The 13,185-nt window shown below is 49.3% G+C and overlaps 1 protein-coding gene across 5 annotated transcripts in view; it reads right to left on the bottom strand.

Annotated features, from left to right (window-relative positions):
• MDGA1 (MAM domain containing glycosylphosphatidylinositol anchor 1) overlaps positions 1-13,185 on the bottom strand; it is a 145,971-nt gene that overhangs the window by 30,009 nt on the left and 102,777 nt on the right. For 4 of the 5 annotated variants that reach the window (XM_075445710.1, XM_075445701.1, XM_075445691.1 and 1 more), the window contains one exon: positions 1,055-1,232. In XM_075445710.1, coding sequence (XP_075301825.1) covers positions 1,055-1,232 — 178 coding nt within the window. The remainder of the gene's footprint in view (positions 1-1,054; positions 1,233-13,185) is intronic. The other variant, XM_075445717.1, reaches the window with a different exon arrangement.

Below are 13,185 nucleotides of genomic sequence, written 5' to 3' on the forward strand. Positions count from 1 at the left end.
GTACTCCCTCAAATTGCAAATCACAGTCAAAGTCTGAAAAAATAAAAGGAACACATCAGGAAAGGTCATAGATGCACAAATCTTTTAGCAGCATCCCTGTGAAACAGAAGTGCTCGGTGTCTGCCTTGGTGATGGAACAAGATGCTGACTCTTTGATCCAAACAGTAACAGACCTTATGAAATCTCCACCTAAGGCGTGATCCTAGGATTGTACAGGGGAACCTTTCTGGCAACCCAAGCATTTTCTTTCCGGAGTACCCACCAGGATAGCACCCACTTAGATACCAAAGCTTGGTATCTAAGAGGAACTTCAAAACAGTCTGGGACGCTGTGGAAGTTTGAGACAACAGGTATGCTGGGGACACCAGAAACGCTGTCACTCCACGGGTCAAGAGGGTTGTGTGAAATCATGCACACATAGGGGGAGGAGGGTCTGTACTTTCTGCTGAAACACAGGGTCCAAACTCCCGAGGGGAGTGAAGAAATCATAGGGATGTGGAAATGGGGGGAGATGTGAGCTGTTGGGGTGCTGGGGAGAGCAGCATGGTCAATATATATCAATGGGGATATCTGGAATTCAGGGTACTGGACAGAGGAACAGGTTTACTAGTGACTAGTAAGGAAAGGAACTGTGTATTCAGCTCTGGGAAGAACTGAAAGCCCATGACATCCTCTTACTTTTATGGGCATGGGGCTAATATGCAGTGTCCAGTGGCTGTCCTCTAAAATAGGCCACCGTGCTACAGGAGGCTGCAGCATGGCTTTACTGGGGTCTGGTGTTTTGGGGCTCTGCTGCCCACAGAGCAGAGAGTGCAAGTCAGAGCTCCTGAGTGAAGGATGAGTGGAGACTGGCCCTCAGAGGTCTCTACCCATTGCTCTGTATTGATGGCAATAGCCAAAATATGGCCAAACATGATAGCACTGTGCCATCAAAACTCCAAGAGTGGGGAGATCCACCCAAGGGTCACAGGAGACAACATCCATGCATGCCCATGTCCCTAGGCCTGAGGCTCGGACCTGCTCTCGTAGCCAGGACCGAGGAGAAGACACCTACGTTCCATGTACCGGATGATGCGGGTAGCCATATCCCCAGCCCCAAAGCTGGTGATGGGTGTCAGGCGAACTTCATAGCTCTGAGGCACTTTCAGGTTGGGCAAGATGTGCTCCAGCAGCAGGCCCTTCTCCATTTTCTGCACAGGAATGAAGGTTTGGATGGTGTTTCTCTGAGTCAGCTGCATAGAAAAAGAACCCACAGTGTTACAAAAACCTTGAAACTGGAAATCTGAGGGATCCTATCCACCATCTAACACCCTACTCCTCCTCTTCCTGTACAGACAAGTACACCTGGTTTATCAATGAGATCTTCATGCAGAATTGGTTTGAAAATTCCCACTCCTGATACAGAACAGTGACCAGGAGCCTGAGCTCTCCCTGAAGTTGTCCTCCTGGCTGGGGGGACAACTTGAACTATGGGTCCCAGAACAACTCTGTGTTGGAACCAATGTCTCCAAGAGGGGAGGAATGAACCCAACTCACCTCCATTAGTGCACCAAGGTCCTGTGCACACACAGCATGGCATTTTGCCAAGATACCCTTCAGTTCACAATCACTGCTGCAGAATTCATGCATTTGTTGCCTGGGTCCCGTGGCATTTGATGGACCATACTGTCATGCTTCCTCAGCACCCTTCCATAGGATTGACCCTTGAACTCTAGCCCATGCTGCCTCTGCAGACCAGTGAAAGCCATCTAGTTCAAGTCAGTGGTCCTCTGGAGTCGTCCATAGGCTCCCTCTTTCTCTGGTGCCCACTGAGGATGGAGCTGAGCCATGCTAGCTGAACCACACCAGCTGAACATTGTTCAGTCTGCTAAGGCAGCAGGGAAGTTTCAATAACGGGAAAAATATCGTTGTCAGAATCACCACCACTAAAAATGATGAATTACATGTCAGTGAAACTTCCCTGCCACAGTCATGCTTGCTTGGGGGGGAAGGACAAGAACAAGGATTGCATTGTGAAGATATAATTTCCTGCCTGTTGCTGTGCAGTGCCTGGATCCTTGTGGCAAGATATGTTATTTGGGATGCTGGTCCTGGTAAAAAGACCTTTGGCAGGGCTTTCCGTGGCCCAGCGTTCATTGCCCCAGACACTAAGCTTCCCCCTGCCTTTGACTGACCACTAGACTGACAGGTTTCATTGCAAAGGCAGTTCTCCAGACAGGCAGTCTCAGTGTTCATCATTAACTCTGAAATTACAGGGTGACTGGAACAGAGATGCAGGGAGGAAGGTTTAGAGCAAATCTGTCAGTGTGGAGAGTGTCGGGCAAGAAAGTGAGGTGAGGGCCTGGCAGGAGCAAAGGCCATCAGCAAGGCGGGGCAGGGGAGCAATGCAGATCTGGCACTTGGTAAAAACAGGCACATGCAATCCCTCCTCTGCCTGCCTCCAGCCCTAACATACATAACCTTAAGTTCGAACTCAGAAGCAGTGGCTGCTACTGGAGAGCTTCCCATGGCAGAGCCCTGTTCATTTCGCACGTGGTCAGGACCCACCTCCTCACCTGAGCTGATCTGCCCACAGTTTGGATGGTGCTCCCAAGCGAAAGGGCAGGGCTGGACCAGATCCAGCCACAGTACCATGTCGGGGCAGGGACTGGCCCCTGGGAACCCATGGTTGCATGTGGTTCTCAGAGTGAAACATAAATTTGTACATGCCTTCAACAGATCTGTTTGCAAATTTCTTGAGGCACTGCTTTCTGCATCCTCCTCCTCCTCCAGGCAAGATGGGTTAGAGTGTTGGAAACTGCTCCAGTGCCTTCTCCCAGCTCGGTGCCTGCCTGTGAAGCATCTGGGAGTGGTCCCGGCGGGCAGGACCAGGACAGTGACTGCGGGAACCAAGCATGAACTTGGTACCGGGATGCTGCCAGGATCCTTCCGTACCAACAACACCCCATGTGTATGCACGCTAGTCGAGCGCTGACCCAACTGGCACGCCCACCGCTCAGCCCTCCTGTTTGCCAGCCCTCCACACTGCCACTCTGCCAAGCAAGAGCAGAGCTGGCTCCCAGTGGCAGTGACCTCGCCTGGGATCATTAGCACCAGACCCCCAAATATCTGGGAGGAGAGGAGGGGTCACAAGCCACAAGCAGGAGGCTGAAGCAGTATAGCTCCTGGCATGGGGCTTTTCGGGGAGCGGAGCCTGACTGGGAGGAGTGGCGGCAGCTCCTCCCCACAGGCTGCCATGAGCTGGGGTGCTGGGAAAGCAGCCAGCAAACAGGAGGAGTCAGGAGCCATTTCCCTTGTCTAGACATAACCTTTAGAAGAGAAAAAACATGGAGAGTTGGAGAGAAGCCTGAGGGTGAGATTCAGACAGTGCAAATTCCACTTCAGCTGGGAGTTAGGTGGAATTTGGGTATCTAAAGCCTCTGGGAGCAATGTCAAATCACTTACTCTCCCACATCACCTAATCCAGGACAAACTGAGAAATCAGCCTCTAGTCTGGACCGCAAAGCTCTAGATCCCCCAACTGAGTCTATCCTCAGGGGCACGTGGGTTTAACCAAACAAATACCTGGCTGCCACTCAGGTTTCGCGGTGAAACGGAAATTAATAAAGGCACATATGGTCTCCATGGGTTGCAACTGTCCTTCTTCCCAGGAGAGACCTGGATCACTAGGCAATGGGAAAGGCCCAGCTGGGGCCCAGCATGTGTGTCGTCTTGGGACACAGGGGAAAAACGTTTTGTGAGGGTCTTTTTCCCCCACCAAATACTTTGGACCCAACTCTTCCCTCAGCCGTGTTCTGTCCACAATTTGGACAGACACAGCAACTGGCTGCCAGCAAGGCTGCCCTCCACACATGCTTACTACGGGCCATGCAGTCCTGGCATCCCGACAGAACTGGCTTTGGAAAGACTGGCTCTTCTGTGTGAAAAGCAGCATGGGCCAAACATCTCCTCTGGGCTAGCTGCAGCCGTCAGGAGAAGGGGCCAGGTGCGCTGCCAGCACAGTTTAAAGGGAATGAAACTAGTGCAAGGGAAAAAAAGGGGCCAGTTCCAGTCAGCCGACTGCTCTGCTCACACAGAGAAGGTGCTGGCTTGCAGTCACTAGCACAGTGACTAGTCCAGCAGACAGAGATATCAAGGCCAAGGTCTGGCTTTGTCTTCCCCTCGCTAAACATCCTTTGCCTCTCTGATTGCCAGCAGCACGTCTGTGCAGAGCTGCGTGCATCAGTCCAGAAGGAACCCATTTTTTTAATCCTCCGCTTCAATAGCCTGCTGCTGCCCTCGTTCTCCTGCTCCATGCATGCTCTTCTCCCATGCTACTTGTGTATCTTCTTCCCTCCACCCTGTCCTCAGCCTCCTTCCTCCTTCTGATCACACTGGCCCAGTGCTCCAGCTTAATATTGCTGTGCTGCAGTTAATAAAGCAGAGGCAGGTGCAGAGAACAGTGAAATGCTGGACACCTTATTAGAGATACTGAAGCCTCAGTGAAGGATCTTGCGCAACAAAATCATTCATCACCAGGCTCGGGACACTGCCAGTGGGGCCAGAACAAGAGCACAGCGCAATGAACACCCTCATCTCTGCCTTTCCCTCCTTTCATTTCCAATAATGAGAGGGAGGGGATGGGAAGGGAAAAAACAAACAAACCCACAGTTCCTACCAGCTAGCTGTGAATATCACACAAGCTGCATAGGGGAGAACATTCTTGTAGAATGGGCTCACTGGAAACACCATACAAAGGGCAAAATCAGCCCCATGTGGGATGTATGTATTCACACGTGCAGTGTGCAGCCTGTCCCTTTCCCCTGTCACTTGTAAGCAGTATTAGCAGCCAAGGGAGAGCACACTCACACGCTCATATGTACTTAGCCATCAAGCCTACAAGACCGGCAAACTAGGTCTGCCCTTTCTCATTCCTCACCATCGCATCCTGTTGGTAGGTGTGGTCTGCCCAGTCCCCTGTCTTATCGTTTGAGTTGGCTCATGATGCTTAGAGAGTGCTTGTCCCACCGTGGCCAGCTGAGCTGGCTCATGGTCCAGGAACACACACCAAGAGCTCCAGAGAGAAAAGCAGGATGCCACACTACCCCTGCCCCCTGCTTCCATCCCAGCTGGGATGCTGTCACAGCAGAGGGGTCCAAAGTATGACACTGCCACATCTACATTTTCTTTTTATGTAGGCTGTTAAAGGAAAAAAGGATGTTGTTTTCAGACTGAATAATCTTTAGACCAGTTACATATCAGCTAACAGACATAGTAAAGCCAAAGGAGATTAGCAAATACATTTGTCGATAGTTAATGTTGCAGTCCTGCTCAACAAACCCCACCACGGATTCACAAGGCCATGATAACCTACCTGCGCTGGGACTTGGTGTGACCTGTGTAGCCACACATGGTCTCACAACCAGCTACACATTAAGCAGCTGCATGATCGTTTGAGGGAGGAATTAGAAAGAAAACCTGTTTCATCAGCAAGCCCCAGGGAACTGATGCAAACACCAGCTAGAAAAGCATACATTAAAACAACGCAGATTCCCCAACAAGCTGATCGGAGCAAAGGAACTGCTCTGTGGGCATCCAGCTTCCCAGCATTGCTATTTACTCCTGCCACTCTCTCCTTACTTGTCCTTCTTCTTAAGCAACTTCTCAGCTCAGGGCATGAGAACTAGCTCTCCTTTTCAGCACCTCCCCTCCAGACCCCTTCCACATACGCTCACCCTCTCTCCCTTTTTTCTCAGCCTCATTCAAATTCCCCCGGCTGCTCCTTCCTGCAGCACAAATGAGACAGGGGTGGCTGCCCATGCTCCCGCTCTGTCCTCAACAGCTAACCGCAGGTGTGGGGCACTGGGAAATCTCCCAGCTCCATCCCCAGCCATGCTGGCCTCTCCAAAGGGAGAGGACATGGCAGACACAGGCACGCTGGTGGGGCACAGCAGGGTCCCGCCCTCCAACAGGTTCTTCCTCACTCCCTGTGCAGCTCTGCGGAGGAGCACAACAGACAAATGCTGTCTCCAGCATGCGTGCAGGTGGGGCATTAGGCTGAGCACCCCCCACCCCAGCTCTCCTCTCTCATGTGAGAGAGTCAGGACACTCTGGAGAGCTGACACGCATGACATCAGGAGCCCTGGGGAGACTGGTGGTGCAGGACACAGGTATCTCAGAAAGGCCTGAAAGAAGCACGGAACAATAATGGGAGCAAAATAATCTTCAACCACCCATGCAGCTGGTGGACTGCACTCTTCAAGCAACCAGCAAATAAGGTGGTTTTCAAAGCTCAGCACCCTCGCAACAGTAGGTGCAAGGGCATCCGTGTCCTTCGTGCGTAGCAGAGCAGTGTCAGCCAAGCTGCCCAGTTTCTCATCAGGCATAGACATCCCAGTTTAGCATAGTCCAGGGGCCTGAGGAAGGTGACAGTAGCAGAAGGGCACTTATCCTCTAATGGGCAATACCACTCAGGATGTGAAGGAGCCTTCCATTTTTACCGGTTCAGCCTGTTTGCCAACGGTCTTGGACACATTATACAGCTCTGTCCTAGGGGACTGCAGGAACCTTCCCATATCAGATTTCCCTTGTGGCTGCAACTGCCATGAACTCATCCCAATAAAATCCAGCTAAGACACAGCTGCTCACTTCCAAAGGGACTGCCATTCACAAAGACTAGAAACAATCACACCATCGCCCTCAACATGATGAGACAGGCAGGGTCTGTGGCCTGAAACTGGTGACAGCCAGGAAAGATACTCCCAAGCACTCCATCCTAGTGACTGGAACAGACTGAGCTTTGTTGTGGTGTTGGTAACAACTCCTGGGATGAACACAGGGCTTTGCAATGCAAAATACATTGCTTCCTCAGCAGACATGCCTTGCCCTCAATGTCTGCCCCCACTGTACCTCCAAAGCTATAGCATGCCTTGCAGAGAGGTAGCTTCAAAGAGTTTAGATGCCATGGACTTCTTAAAGCTAAAAAAAAAAAAAAAAAGGAAAAGATGATGACAGGATTTATGTGTGTCACAGTTTACAGTGTCAAAGATTGAAAGCAAGGTATCCAAGGGCCAGACCCGCTCTCCATTGCTGGAGAATGAGATCCCAGAAGATGAGAAATATGATCATTGCAAATTCCTTGGGAAAAGAGGAGTGAAAAATGCCCAGAAACAAGGGCAGCAGGAAGATGGGGACAGGAAATTTTAGGAACCTCCCCTGAACATGAGGCTCCAATATTTTCCACAATGATGGAAAAATGTGCCATAAATCTGGCCTTTCTCTCCCACTTCTTCCCATGGACTTTCTGATACACAGCAATGGACTGAGATTCTGGTCCTTGATGCCACCTTAGCACCACAGGACAGAGCAGAGGAAGATGGATTGTCTTTGACATTGCAACTGAACACCACAGATTTGATTCTTGCTCTTTGAACTCTGGCAGAAGGATAAAACCCCTCCACACCAGCAGTCCCCTCCTATCCTCCAGGAGATCAAAGAAGAGAAAAGCACGGCCACGTTCAGAGACACAGCAGGGGAAGTATACTCCCCTGTCACCACAAGGGCTACCTCTGCTTATTCATTGTATGAATGTACCACGTCCCATCTTAAAAGCCATTCGCATCTGGCCTGCTTCTCTCACTGGACAGCTGTTCCAGAGCCTGACTGTCCTAATGTTCGCATTTCCAGCCTGAATTTATTCACAGGCATCTAGCACCCAGTTGATCTTGTGCCAATATTGTCCTTTAGCTTAAATGGCTCTTTTGCCTCCCTGCTGCTTGACTCCCTGATGTCTTTATAGACAGCAACCACAGTCCCCCTCAGTCTTTGCTAAGCTAAACAAGCTGAGCACTCTGCACCTCCTCTTGCGACACAGACTCCCACTTTCCCTGATCTACTCTATAATCCTTTTCTGCATGATCCCTCTTGCTGGAGTTCAGTATGCCAGTCCTGCATATAGGACACAGTAGCACTTCACCTTGCCTGGAAGTACCTCTGGCTTCACCTAGGAGTATGTTTGCCCTTTCTCACACCTGCATATTACCAGCAGCAACTTGAAGTCAACTGACTCACCCACATCATTCTTCCACTTCAGTCATTTCCCACTGACGAGCTCCCAGCCTGTAGCAGATTCCAATGAGAGCGCTCTCCACACGCATGACCTTGCATTTTTACTGCTGCATTTCATCCTGCCTGAACCACTCAAGCAGTTTTCTGTCTTTCAGAACTTCCTTAGTTATCAGATATCCTGATCCTTCACTAGAGGTGGTATTGCCTCCCAGCCTGATGTCAGCTGCACAAAATTTCAGCAGCACAACCCTAAGAGGGAAATGTGACCTGACTGGCTGGTATCAGCCATGGGGAAGATGCCTGGCCCCTCAGCAGTGTAGATGCCATCTGAAAAAGCCATTTAGGTAAGCTTTGAGTGGTGGAGAAATTTGGTTTGAATATGAGTCATGGTGGTGTTTCGCTATAATCTCTCACCAAACTTTCTGCACCTGTCAGAAAAGATTAAAACATTTTCCTGGGTTAGTACTTCATCACCACCTTGAATGGAAATGATGTCAAGCATTAGCAGCATCAGTTAAAGGGCTAGGGTAAGTTTAAACTTGGATTCATTTAATTTTCCTTGCTTGATGACCATTACACATTAGGGATTTCCAGAGCAAATAATCACATTGCAAACATAAAGTCGACATTTGCCAGACAAGCACACCAGTAAACTGAAATTCGTGCCTATGTTGTTCACCAGTCAAGCACACAGGTTCATATACAGGGGTTAAGCAAGCATGGATGGCCAAAGCAAATCCATTATTCATTCTAAATGAGGAGTCCTGGAAGCTTTTTCTCCTAAATTGTCCTTAACAGGAGGCTCCCTTTCTGGGCTGAGACATTCCCAGCTCCAAGGAGAGAAGGAACTGCAACCTTCAGTAGCTATTGAGGACAGCTGGAGCCATCTAAGCCAGGAGACTGTCTCTCTCTCTTCCTCTCGCACACACAATCAGCTGCCCATCCTCATTAGGTGCTGAGAGCAGCAGTTTACAGCTTCCCAGAGAAGCCAAATTGGTGCTGTCATGAATTACTGTAAGTGCTTGTTCCACACTCTTCAATAATGTCTTTCATTAGGGGATGATCAGAAAGCAATATGTATTTTATTAGCATATGTTCCCCCGTCTAAGAAGAACAGACCTAATCTTCACTCTGTCAGTAAAAGCCTTAACTGAGGCACAGCGTGACTGGCAACTTCATGAGCCATGGGCTTGCTGGGTCATCGCACGGCCTGAGAAGGGGGAGCCCGGGAGCTGGAGGTAAAAAGGGGTAAACCAGCACCTGAATTTGGTGATGGGTGGGAAGGGAGGGAGAGTCATGCATCCCCTAGTGTATGCAAGAAGCCTATGTTGGTGTCACTGGTTGGTACTGAGCTGAACAGGTTATGTGTATGCCTAGCTGTGCTTGTTATCTCTCTCCTGCTGTCTCAGAGCCGTATCTTCGATCCTGAAGGCACATGCAGTCCTTCTGTTCAGACTGGAAGCTCTACACTGCTGCTGCAAGATTCTACCTGTACTTGACTGCGCACTGCAGAGCCTGAAATCACATTTCTGTCTGCAGCATGGGCATAAGCTGAATAAGGGACAACATCCCTCATGTTGCTCCACAGCCCCCTCCTGCCCAGATCAATGGTTCCCATCTCTTTTGAGACTCATATCTGAAAATTGGCACTGCTTGGTGCCTTACACGATCCAACTTTATAGTCATCCCTAATCTCAGTGAGCAAAGTCTCCTCTTCCACTCATTTCCTTGCACTCATCGTGACTGCTTGCAGCCAGACCCACGTACATGTCTATGAAGCATGCTGTTAGCCCTTCTGGCTCCCAGAAGAAAAACCAAGCTGGCTCTGCCATAGCCCAAGTTCACCCATACGCAGTTCGGTTGAGCTCTGAGCCATTTTGTCTACAATATGGTTGTAATGTACCAAGGGAGACATGCTCCACCAACAGTTGCCATCTCCCAGGCTTCTTTTCTTGCATTCTCTACAGACCCTGGCATAGCCCACTGTTAGGGCACCTTTACCTGAGAAAACAACAATCAATAAAGGATGGGGCTATTGCTTACTGGAGCAGAAACAGCCTTCATGTAGGACTCTGGGCTTCTCAGTCTGGTACATGTAATGAAGACATATAGGTAAGTATCATTCCAGAGCCTATAGACCACCTCTAACTCTACTGCACTTGCAGTCCTGCCTCTAGTAAAGAAGGGTCAGGCAGCACACCATAAGGAGGGAGAGCCATAAAGCCCTTCACATTACTCCATGCTGCCTGCACTCATTTCAATTTTTTATGAAACACAGTCAAACATTTATGTAGTGCCTACTCCTGTCTGTTTGTCACTAGTCACTAGCTACAGGAGAGACTACATATCTCTTCCAAACCCTTCCCCCTTCACACACTCGCTCCTCTCTTATCTCCAGCGTGTTCTGGGAAATGAGAGCCAGGAAAAAAAAACAAAACCAAAACCAAGAACAAAACCAAAAAAGGAAACAGAAACAAAAGAGAGAAGAGGTGGAAAATAGGAGGGGAACAGGGAAAAGGAAGAAAGTGCACAAAGAAAAGACTCTGAAGCAGTAGGAGGAACATGGGCTGACTACAGAAAACAACAGATGAGCAGAGTAAACGGGAGGAAGCTGCATCACAGCCTATCGATAGGGACTCTCAGAAAGACTCGGTAACTAACACATACCCCTTGAAGCCACGGAAGGATTGTGGATAAGAGATGCACACAAAGGACTCACACTTATCTTTGATACCTGGCAAGCGTTTTTCATCCTGTGCTCAGCTTTGTGAAACACAAGCCAACAGCCTGCTGGATACAAACAAGCACGATGGTGTGAAAAAACATCTCAAGCCTGCAAGGCTGATATAAGGGATATATTGGTGGGGAGAATATGATTATCTCTTCTCTCATATTCTCCTTACCCTGAATGAGCGCTGCACAGTGGTGTTAGGAGCTAGAGATAGATGAGATTTTGCTGCTAGATGTGTTTAAAGATCATATGAGCCTTTCCAGCAAGATTATTTGTGCTGTTCTTCTCAGGCACTGTAACTATTCCAAACAGAGCTAAGAGTGGGAAAACTGTTCGTAATTATTGCCCTGTACTTGGCAAGCTAAACAACATCCTGCTTTCTCTCTTGCACAGTCAAGTACCTGAATTACATTAGGAGAAGTACTTATGAAAAGTGAATGTTAAGACAAAATCTCTTCTACACGGCACCTTATGAATGGCAAGCCACCTCATAAAACTTTCAGTTACCCTGTTTTGGGCAGGCTACCTTACTTTGGATAATCAGAGAAGAGAAATGGTACCATGAGACCGAGGCATAACTAACCTGCCATCACTCTTATTACCAATTTTCCCAATGAACTGATTACAAATTATCTGTGGGCCAGGGATAACCTGCTCAGAAAAAGCATGAATCATACTCAAGAGCAATTTGTGAATACAAAAAGACAGAATTAGTCAGACTAATTAATTAGTTAGGGACCGTTTGCTACGCTATCGTGGGCAAAGTGAAATCTCAATAGTGGCATTAGGAGATGTTAGGCAGACCCACGGGGGAAACCTCATCCCACGGCTCCCAGCAATTTCCACTGAATTCACCTGACCCATTGGTGCTGGTTAGGCCCGCATCAAGCTTCCCTGGCCAGCCATGTAGGAATCACTCGATCCTCTGGCTGGCAGGGCTGACAACAACCATCGCAGGGCAGACACCTTTGCCTGCAGTGAGCAATGGCCAGGAAGAAACTCCTTCCCTTTGCGCTGGGCGGAGGCTCTGCTGTTGCCAACTTAGTCAGTAAAGAATACATATGCAAAATGTGGAAAAAGTTCCTTGTTTCCCACCCCTACCAAACATCCAGCTGTCCTGGAGTCTTCCCTTACAGCACAGGTAGAGAGGACTTTGTTCTAGCAGCTGGTCTCATCGATACATCATCCCCCATGACAGATTGCTAGGGATGAAAAGAGAGATGGCTCAACGTGCTGTCAGCTGCGGTGACTGACGTTGTGTCCCATTTTCAGGCAGCAGAGAGCACAGCTGAGGTGGGATTCTGCCCTCTCCGCTCCCAAATGCCTGTGGCAAAGTAGCTGCTTTACCCCCAGGTCCCACACAGTAATCTTATTAAGCTTTCAGCACAGCTTGTCCATCAAATGCTATTGATCAGCCAGCTCTCCTTCCACCAGCACATGGCTGCCACTCAATCCCACTGCATATCCCAAACCTCTCCTCCTCTTGCAGACCAAAAACGCAGTGTCACCTCTCCTTTCTCTTGCTTTCCCTGGCTTTGCATCATGTTGGCTGTTCAAACTGTCCGCCAAGCACACCTCCTGTTGACACGATGGCTTCTGTCATCATCCTTTTCCACCCCCCTCAGGGCTGAGTTCTGCACAGCATCATGTATGCCACTAGCACAACTGAAGGCAATGGACTTGAGAGCACAAATGTGATCTGCCTGTTCTCACTGCCTGGACAAATATTGAAATTAAAAAAAAAGCATCAGTGGGTAGATGGGAGAGTTTGAGCTGAAAAAATACCTTTTCCTTCTACAGCAAACGGCTCAGCAGGTAGGTGGAATTGCGTTGATTTGACGCTGTCCCATATGACAGCAGCCTGTGATCAGACATCAAACTGGCAGCCACGGTAGACAAAAAAGAAGACAGGACTAAGGACGCTTTCTGGCAGATGTGACTTATAAGCCATCCTACACCAAAAGGTCTGCTTTTAGATTCAGTGCTGGGCAAACACTGGGAGGCCAAGTCACTGCAGTCCCCAGTCCTAACACCAGTGAGACAGGACCAGCACAACCTGTATCAAGTGAAATGATGAACAGTGAAGGGATGTGCCATTTGTCACACCCCGCAAGTGTTTTGATCCATGCAGCACCTCGCATGGCCACTGCCTGCTGCTTCACGGGAAGGCACACTCCATTCCTCGGTGCAGCTGGCTGGGACTGCGATGCTCTAGCAGGGAGGAGGAAAGGAAAAGGGACTCACACATCCCTTTTCCATATGTCCTCTCTATGCCACGCACCGGGGCACCAAACTGGACTGTCCAGTTAAGAAGCCTCTCAGCAAGAGGATTTCTCCGTGGATGTGGCACCACAAGTCCTTTTGCTTTTCCAGGTAACACAAGGTGAGTACAGCACAGGTCATATTTT

This window comes from Opisthocomus hoazin, chromosome 2, assembly GCF_030867145.1.
Source record: "Opisthocomus hoazin isolate bOpiHoa1 chromosome 2, bOpiHoa1.hap1, whole genome shotgun sequence".
Lineage (NCBI taxonomy): Eukaryota > Metazoa > Chordata > Aves > Opisthocomiformes > Opisthocomidae > Opisthocomus > Opisthocomus hoazin.